The sequence below is a fragment of the Opisthorchis viverrini genome, assembly GCF_000715545.1.
Source record: "Opisthorchis viverrini unplaced genomic scaffold opera_v5_11, whole genome shotgun sequence".
NCBI lineage: Eukaryota > Metazoa > Platyhelminthes > Trematoda > Opisthorchiida > Opisthorchiidae > Opisthorchis > Opisthorchis viverrini.
In genome coordinates this window covers 395,159-404,839 of record NW_008751667.1, presented here as the reverse complement: position 1 = coordinate 404,839, position 9,681 = coordinate 395,159, and the positions used below count along the sequence as shown (strand labels likewise).

The 9,681-nt window shown below is 42.5% G+C and overlaps 1 protein-coding gene across 1 annotated transcript in view; it reads left to right on the top strand.

Annotated features, from left to right (window-relative positions):
- T265_12704 (hypothetical protein) overlaps positions 1-8,716 on the top strand; it is a gene marked incomplete at both ends in the record, with an annotated part of 42,035 nt that extends 33,319 nt beyond the window's left edge. The window contains 3 exons of the mRNA XM_009165054.1: positions 749-1,201; positions 2,583-2,698; positions 7,997-8,716. Of these exons, the coding sequence (XP_009163318.1) occupies positions 749-1,201; positions 2,583-2,698; positions 7,997-8,499 (1,072 nt within the window). The remainder of the gene's footprint in view (positions 1-748; positions 1,202-2,582; positions 2,699-7,996) is intronic.
- Positions 8,717-9,681: the final 965 nt, after the last annotated feature.

Here is a 9,681-nt window from a genome sequence, read left to right as displayed (position 1 = left end):
CATACTTTGAGCACTGACTGGCAGCTCATTTTGATATATACATATATATATATATATATATATATATATATAGGAGTGTAATTTACTGACAGCTGCCTTGCGTGTTTCTCTGGGATATAACCAGACGTTGAATAATCAACTGTGAGCACGTTAGTTTTCGAGACATGTTTGCACACATGCCTTGTGCTTACGGAAACAAAGTTTCCTGATTCCGGCTGGGACTCGGTTTGGTACTTTTTCCTCGATAACTGGCAGGTGATATTCAACCTGGACTAGACTTAATTCGATTTCACTTTTGGTGAATTTTTTCTCGGGCATCATGGACGAACTGAATGGGTAGGCCGATCTAAATGAAGCCCCCGTCACTGATGCGTTTTTTAATCCACATCGTAAGCTTTAAACTGTTGGGTCACCATGGACAAGAAATTTTGGTAATAATAAATTATTTCCATATATGGGCAGCGGATAGCCTACTCTGTTTCTTTTATTGATTGTGGATATTGAGCTGTCGGCCTTTTCAGGCCACATTTTTATCGGTGAGAATTTTCTGTGAAATATTAGTTGAATCAGCGGTATTCGCAGTCCAGGTGTTCCCACCTGATTCGGGTTGTATAACGATTACCGAGCTCATGCTTTTATGTAATTTTATAGATTTCTACAGACAGTGAATGCTATTTTTGACATTTGGTAAAGACATTTGTACAAAATAGGACGTGGGGTACCATTCTTTCCTGAATTTATCAATCAGCATCAAACGGAGAGAGATAAAGTTTGCCAAAATGGAGCTGATCTATGCTGAAGGTGAAAAGTCCCATGAACGAATGATGGCAGCCAAGTTGAGATCTTGTGGCGCTGAATACCAGAGTTTTCGCGATAAACTGAACAAAGCAAAGGAACAGTATGCCATAAAATTGGCCGGGGACCCCAATCTCCACAAATCAGCCGCGCCTGCTTTCATTACAATTCTGAACATCGAGTCCATCGATTCTGCCGCTCGTGTGATGGACCTACTGGCCGATATCTTCCTCTCCGTTCTGTCTGTGCGAAGAACCAAACTTAGAGCGGCTTCGCCACCAAAGGATCCAAACCTAATTTCCGACAACTGGACAAGCAATTCCGGAACGGAAATGACAAAATCTAACAGCATCCAATCGCAATTCATTCCTCGAATGGACTTGACGTCATTTCGCACATTCTGCAGGTTAGTTTTCCTTTATGTCAAGCGCTCATTTTCGGCCCCTGTTCGGTTTACTTTCTTTGTATTACTTTAGAAACCATTCCCTGTATGTCCGAAAACCTCGGAGTGCCCTACCTTTCGCTGCCTACAGTCGTAAGTAAAAGCTGCGCAGCATATCAGCGATTGGGATTGCTGTTTTTGGAAAGGTGTGGTTTCTCTATAACCATAGATCTTACCAACTCAGATTTGGACTTTGTTTTAGTAAGTTGGATTGGCCATCAAACACTAAGATGGACCTTGAATACACATCGGGGCAGGAGATCTTTGACAACATTGAGCTGTCATCGAACCATATTCTGATCATACAGCGCATACAAAGGTAACAAAAGAGAAGGAGTGCCCCCATATTATCATTTGCACACTTATTGGTTTTGATATGCGGCTGACTAAAACTCTGGGCAACAAGTGTCGTAGCCAATCAAAGATCACCTTTGTGAGTAGCATGTTACATCCAGGGTAACAAGGATTTGAATATCAGACATTGAGATGATGAGGGAATCGTGCCTGATTGGGATGAGTATACTAACATAGCATCAAGTTGTAACTCAGTTGTAACTCGGTAATTGGTCTGATAGACGAACAAACATAGCTGAACCAAATAAGAAGGTGACACAAAAGAGTTGTGTGGATTTGTTTGGTTGGACTATCACTCATACTAAAATAGGAACAAACTTACGGGATCTCCATTCAGCTAAGAAGGAATCCTTACACAAGTATACAACTGTACATTTCAGTATGGCACCAGGACTGGTCTGTGGCCTCTATGCTGCGGGATGAGTTGGATAACACATCATTTCTCACATTGTATTGCGGTGTTTGACAAAGGTTTGGGGCCAGAAATAATCACAGAAGCTCCGGTCGACTCGAATTCTGATTCTGAGTTTGATTTGTAGTTCAAACTGCCAAATTTTATGACCGGTTTAGGCCTCTGCGGTTTAGATCAAACAGCAATTCATTCCTGAGTCAATTTGGAGGATCACAAAGAGCTCCAAGACCCCTAAAACTCGAAATTAAGATTCAAGTATTAGGAGGAGTACTGTATTTATCAACAGTTTTGTCATACACTTGATTTCTTTTCTAGGACATTGAGGCGACTTTTCGACTGTAACTTTGAAGGTCCAGACACTGTTCGATGCGTTGGCTTTTTCTGAATCGCCATCTCTCTTGATGCGTGAGCTGATAACCACTGAACCGTATAAATAGCTCCGGCGAATAAATGTTTTGAACCAGTCACGTACTTTTCACTCCGTGAAGTATTCCAGCCTGAATTCTGTTCTATTAGCTCAGAGTTGTGCAGAGCGAAAAAATCCAATATACTGTTTTGGAAGCCCTTTCACCTTTTCAGACGATCTCGTATGGATGCCCTGGGTTTCTCGTTCACCGAACTTGACCTGGTATTTGCGAAACACCGAAACTGGTGGCAGCGGGTTTACGAGCCAGACTTGTCCAGACAAGGACGGGGTGAGTAGCATTTATCGTGCTGAACTGTTTGGTTTGTAGGCGACTTGTACCGTCCTGCATGCTTGCAACAGTACGTGTTTCATGTGGGCCTGAAACTGGAGTATGTACAATAAATATCAAAGTATTTCATTTTACGTCCAAATCCTACTACGTCTTAGGTGAAGTTCATCAATCCAACTCTCAGTTTGGGTTCAAATGAATACTGAAGTAATGCACCATTCGGAAAGGGGAACTTTCAATTCATTCACGGAGCAACTCAACACCCGAACGCTCAAACTGCGTAAATGGAGCGACAGTTACAGTACCCCGTCTGATTACTGACCAACCATCCATAGTTGTTTAGCAGTTTTCAATTCATATACTAAATAAAGTCGAATAGTATCGGTGTGACATTAGGGTTTCTAGTGTAGCAGAACAAGGACAAAACTACCTAGTAACTCCACTTTTCCTGAGAAGATGAAATTGCAGTGCCCGCATGATGGGTGCGACTTTGTTAGAAATTTGGGAGCTCGGAAAGTGGCCGTGAACACACTTTTGATGCAGCCGATTAAACCTGTTTTGTATTTTAATGGGTAGAAAGTAAGCATTGAAAGCAAAACAGGATTACTTGAGTGATCAGTGGAGAACACACCCCGGTCGTATCAGCTCGGTATTAGGGCTCAAATGACTTCCCCCCCCCGTCGCAATCTTGAAAGATGGGTGATGAAGTCATGAGTTAGTGGTGTCAGACTGATCAGACAGACTGGTCAGACTGACCCAGTCCTAACGAGACTTTTGGCTTCACTTTTCTTCGCCTTATGTCAGTCCTTGGATTATTGGTTCCAGTCTGTCTGACCACACACCTTCAAGGGCTAAAACAATTCCAAAACTACAAACCATCAGTAAACTTAGTATTTCTGAATTTCCAAGGCGCATTCGCATCGTTCACACGATCTGTTCTCCTTAGCACGCTTGGCCAGCAAGCTAAACTACGGAATTTTGTCATCGCAGTTTTGTAATCGCAAAATTCCGGGCGTGTAAGAATATAACAGAAAGCTTCCCCACACGCAGTGGTGCCCGTCAGAGATGCTCAACCTTTCCATTCCTATTTAATTTATAGATCGACGAGATCGTAAGACAAATACTGGAGAGCCTCCGAAACCCGGATGCTCAAATAGCTGCTGACGAATTCGTAGTTGATGTGGAATATGCGGACAACATCCTCCTCGTCATCGGAGGGGAGCGAAAGGCCGAGGTGTTTTTGTATGAACTAACCAACCACCAGTGTCAACCACAATTCAAAGAGAGACCTTAGTCAGTAGAGCGTTTTACGTACCTTGGAAGTTGCACTAGTTCCGACTGTGACAGATGGAGTCAGTGCACAAACCATCAGGGCTCGGCTTGTCTTTGAGATTCTGAGACACTTGTGGCACCAAAGTGTCCCATCCTTGCATCTCAACAGAAGCGTCCATCAAGCCACAGTGCGGGCTATCTTCTTGCTTGAACGTGAGACTTTGTCTCCTGAAGCAGCGAAACTGAGAACCATAGTTTATGTAAGCTGCCATCGGCGAGCTCTGACAATAAATTTAAAGAGCGAAATTTCGCTTCAACTACGGGGACTTCCGTCCAGCACCAGAAGCTGTGTCGGTTAGGCCGTCCTCACGCCGTGCACTGATGATGTCTCCTTCAGATTTGTGAGGTCTTCTGTACTTTTCTTGGTTCATTGAAGTATTTCAGCAAATCCTAATAAACCTTGTTTTCTATGTGTCAGAACCTGCATCTGAAGGACCAGACTATTTCCTGGTCCATCAGCTGGTTAACGGGCATCTAATTTGCAGGAAAGTATACTAATCGGACAGTGGTAAATCTATCCCCTAACGGGAACAGGGAGTATTTCCGATTAATTTCGATCAGTCGACAATTCTCTTGATTACATTGAATAACGGACTCCAGAACCGATATATTGTCATTCCAGAGAGCTTCCATATGTTTGGGTGTATTAAAAGTGGCGTTAAATTAACGCGGTTCAAGGATCTCGAGTTGTACTTACCTGTTACGGGAGGCGTCAGTTTTCCAGCCTCCATATTCAACCGACTGATGTCGTTTCTAGCAACAAAACTTAGTTGGAGGCGCAACCAAGAAAGGCTGTTTTATATCTTGAGGAGTCATCACCTTCTACCCCTGGGTCACACTTCATTTACGTCACAATTATCACTGTATATGAATGCAACTGACCAGAGTACTTAGGAAGAAATTAAAGGGAAGAACACGCATCACAGTTCTTCTTCGAAGTCAGGCAATTATGACCTCTGAGCTACTGGTAGAACTAAGCAGTGTGGTGACCCAATTCAGCTTGAACGCGTGAACCTACACGGACCAAAGACAGATTAAACTCACATAGATCCGTTGATCCTTTGCAGCTGCGCACATTTCAACATGCATCTCACATTCACGGTCGCCCAATCTATTGATCCAACGGCTTACTCACATCGGGCTGACAAATCACACACCTTTCAAAGAGAGTGGTACTTAGAACTATGTTTCCACCACCTGATAGTGGTCACCCGTAGATTTTATTTTAACTGGCTAAAATTTCAGTCTTTAGGCACAAACAAGAGCTCGGTAAAACTGTACAGTAAAATTCAGCAGCACTTTGTTTTATGCATGCAGGCTAACTCAGCCTTAGTTGATGCACGAGCTCGGATTGAGGGCTGCTTCCACTAACGTTGGTAATATACATCCCCCCAATGGGGCGCTACAAGACCGTCCGATAAGTTAACGGGATGCAATTGCTGTTTAAAAAAGTGTCAAACATTCAGTGAAACTATTGTTGAGCAAGGGTTTCACTTTTGCCACAAAAGATTCCTTTGTCCAGGTGAGTGGACCACTGTGTTTGCGGGATACGTGGCCACCAAACAAGCCATCAGCAAGACCATTCTTGATTAAAACACTGAATCGGAGTTGCATGTCATTCCAAAGACCTTGTCGGTTGTTTTGTGTGTCCGTTTTACGACCAACTGATTCAGAGATTCCGAGAGGCGCTTAATCATGACCATCTCCATACTTTTGTGATGTCACAAATCGGTTCCTGGACAAGGTGTGAAACAGGTTTATGGGCATGTCTAGCTCTACTGATCAACCCCGTTTTTGCTAGTTTCAGGAACCCACTCAACTGCCGAAAAGAGATAGCGGACGTTTTAGCCGTCTATTAGAGTTGAGTAAAGGAATCTGTCAGTTCATGGATATTTCTGTGGATTTTATGATGACATTTCTGATCTAATTTTTCTGCTTGAAGTCTGTTGGGTGTCTAAATATGTCAGGAATGTTTCTGTTACATCAGATGATGGTATAGTAGTTGTCTAGAATGAGTAAGAAGGTGACACTTGAACAGCCTTTCTGTAAGAATAAACAGTGTTCTTAATAGGTCGTTACTAGTGACTGAAAAGCAAAACTGATACGAAGCAATTTACCGTATCCCTCATATACAGGGGCATGCAACGTTCTATGATAGAATGCAAAACAAATCCTGGCGAATGCCGCGGCACCATGGGGACCACTCTCGTGGTCGTACCGAGTTTTTTAGATGAAGGAAGAAGAGTAGCACTTGACGCTCGACGTCCGAATTCGTCAAAGTCAAGCTGATGGAATTGATGGACAATCTAACGAGTGAAATTAGACGTAACGTAATTTGTTGTAAAAGCATAATGGCACCATAAATGACTATTCACCTATAACACGCTTTCCGTGCCTAGCTGGCATGCCACCTAAATCAAGCACGCAGGCTGAGATACCACCAAGTTGACCCAGCCTAGACAGGCGCAGTCGAGATGTCAGAGTCGGGTTGGAATCAAACCTTCGGGTTAAAAAGTTTGCGCCTCAACCACCACCTCTTAGCTCAAAGCATCATAATGATCACTAAAAAATAGTAAACTTTGAAAAATCCATATACGTCACCTATCGTTTAGAAATCGTGTCTCGTTTGGCGGTAAATTTAATAGGTATGTATGTATGTATGTATGTATGTATGCATGTATGCATGTATGTATGTATGTATGTATGTATGTATGCATGTATGCATGTATGTATGTATGTATGTATGTATGTATGCATGTATGCATGTATGTATGTATGTATGTATGTATGTATGCATGTATGCATGTATGTATGTATGTATGTATGTATGTATGCATGTATGCATGTATGTATGTATGTATGTATGTATGTATGCATGTATGCATGTATGTATGTATGTATGTATGTATGTATGCATGTATGCATGTATGTATGTATGTATGTATGTATGTATGCATGTATGCATGTATGTATGTATGTATGTATGTATGTATGCATGTATGCATGTATGTATGTATGTATGTATGTATGTATGCATGTATGCATGTATGTATGTATGTATGTATGTATGTATGCATGTATGCATGTATGTATGTATGTATGTATGTATGTATGCATGTATGCATGTATGTATGTATGTATGTATGTATGTATGCATGTATGCATGTATGTATGTATGTATGTATGTATGTATGCATGTATGCATGTATGTATGTATGTATGTATGTATGTATGCATGTATGCATGTATGTATGTATGTATGTATGTATGTATGCATGTATGCATGTATGTATGTATGTATGTATGTATGTATGCATGTATGCATGTATGTATGTATGTATGTATGTATGTATGCATGTATGCATGTATGTATGTATGTATGTATGTATGTATGCATGTATGTATGTATGTATATATGCATGTATGTATCTTTCCAGGCCACAAATCTCACCTGTTATTTTACCTAACCCAAAAATCTTGGGTGAATCCTCCACGACATCGCTTCGTCTGACGTACCTTGAATTTTTAATTGGTTTTATTAGCTATCAGTAGTCGCCACGTAGCTGACGAAGAGAAGGCACACACAGTTGCCTGTCTGACTAGTCAAAATAAACAGCTGATTTGGCAGTCAACTCCCCCGCCACATATCGAACACATTTACAACAGTGCTTGAACTATTGGATGCATGCATCAATTAACTGCCGCTGGACAAAAATTGTGCAATATTTCTTTCAAGCCAACCATCATCGGCGCAGTATTTTCTCAGAGTTTTTCCAGAAGAAACAGCACCATACTCAACATTCACGCGGACACCTGACAATCAGTGTTCAAAAAGTAATTTTTTAGTTGGATGTACACAAATTGAACACAGGGTCAGTGCATTAAACAACTAACGCCCCCATATATCTTGCTGGTGCACGTTATTGGCTTGTCCAAAATATCCTCTCCATTCATTTCCCCCAACAGAACCATGTTACCTCAATGGACTCAGTTTCCCGGGATTTGTGGATCTTTGTGTTCAGTTGGCAAACCACTGTTTTCCAATGGACTCCAAACCAAGATTGACCTCTGGGACGATCCATCTCCCCGAAATTCCATTGCTTCCGCAACCAATGAACGAACATGATGTCACGTTTTCTAATCGTTCAACCCATCTGAAATCACACGCTGCCACAGTTCTACGACGCCCAGAGCCGAAAAAATCTGTTGCGACAACTACGTCAGAGACGGAGACATCTAAGTCACAGCTGCCACCAGTAAATCATGGTCAAGCAAGGATCAATTGTTCAATTTCGAAGTCCACTGAAAAAGTCACACTTCCCCCACCATCGTCGATCACCGAGCCACCATATGTGTCACCTGGCTATGAACTGTTTGACATCAGCATAAACCGTCCGATTGCCGATTCCTCATTTTTAAGCCTTCTGCGTTTCCTGGAGCACTGTTGTATAACCACTTTGCAACTGTGAAGCCACGATACGACAACTGGTGGCTTGCTGCCCAAACTTCCCAAATTATCACTCCAAACTCTCGTGTAAATGATGAGTAGCACATTGGTGTCCCAGTTTTTTGTTCACTTGTAAATCCTTGCTTTTCCTAACCGCGGCTAAGCCGAGCCATAGAAATGTCACTGGCGCGCAACTTATTCTATCGGAAGTTTGCGAATAAACCTCATCTCATGCAGCATCATTTCCAAACTTGAATGCGGAACCAAATCGAATCGCTTGTTGCAGCAACCAAATGGTTTGCAACTAAGGGAGAAGCGGAATGACGCTCGTTTAGTCTACACCGGGAAATGAAATGAGTTGCTCATTTTCTGAATAGAATGCCTAGTTTGTGTTGATTCACGTCATCAAGGCTATGGGCAAACGTGGACCCAACGTTTAAAAAGTCTTTTGCCCATAACTAACGACACCACAGGATAGTGCGACCGGGAGTTCACATGCATCATAACGTTGTTGATTGTTGCAATGTTGACGGGATTACGAAAACAAAACAGAGGGGACAGTAAATCGGATAGGATGCTCGAAGAATGACCGCAATTGCCCTTTCACTAGTCAGACTGTCTTTGTCTAGTTTACTGCTCTGCGAGTTTTTCATACCAAGAGGCATAACTGTAGGAATTGGTCTGAGTGCCATGCAGCTGGCATTCCACTTCTTGTGCATCGTTTTTTTTATTCTGGTATATGACGCATCCTTCATTGACACCCTAGACAAAACAATATTCATATGGGCGAGATAGCTCGGTGGTTAGAGCGCAAATTTACTGATCGGAAGGTTCGTGGTTCGAACACGACCTGTGCCTCTCGACTTCCCCTTCGGCAACCTGGTAGTATCGGCGCCCTCGTGCTTCCTTCGGGTGTCATGGCAGTTAGGCACCGAAAGGGTGCTACAGCTGAATGACAGTTGTCCAGGCGTCCTTACCTTTTCAATGATGTTACTGGACTACCTCTTATATGAATCGGATCCCGTACGAAGTCCGTCGAGCAACCGAATTCCCGCCGATTTGGTTAACTATCAGGAAGCACTTTTGAACATTTCTCTTCCCCAAGCGGGAGATATGGGACATCCTTGGGTTGTGCTTCCATTGAAGAATGTGTCCAGCACCAGAAGCTGCGTTGGTTGGGACATGTGTTACGTATGCCGAACTA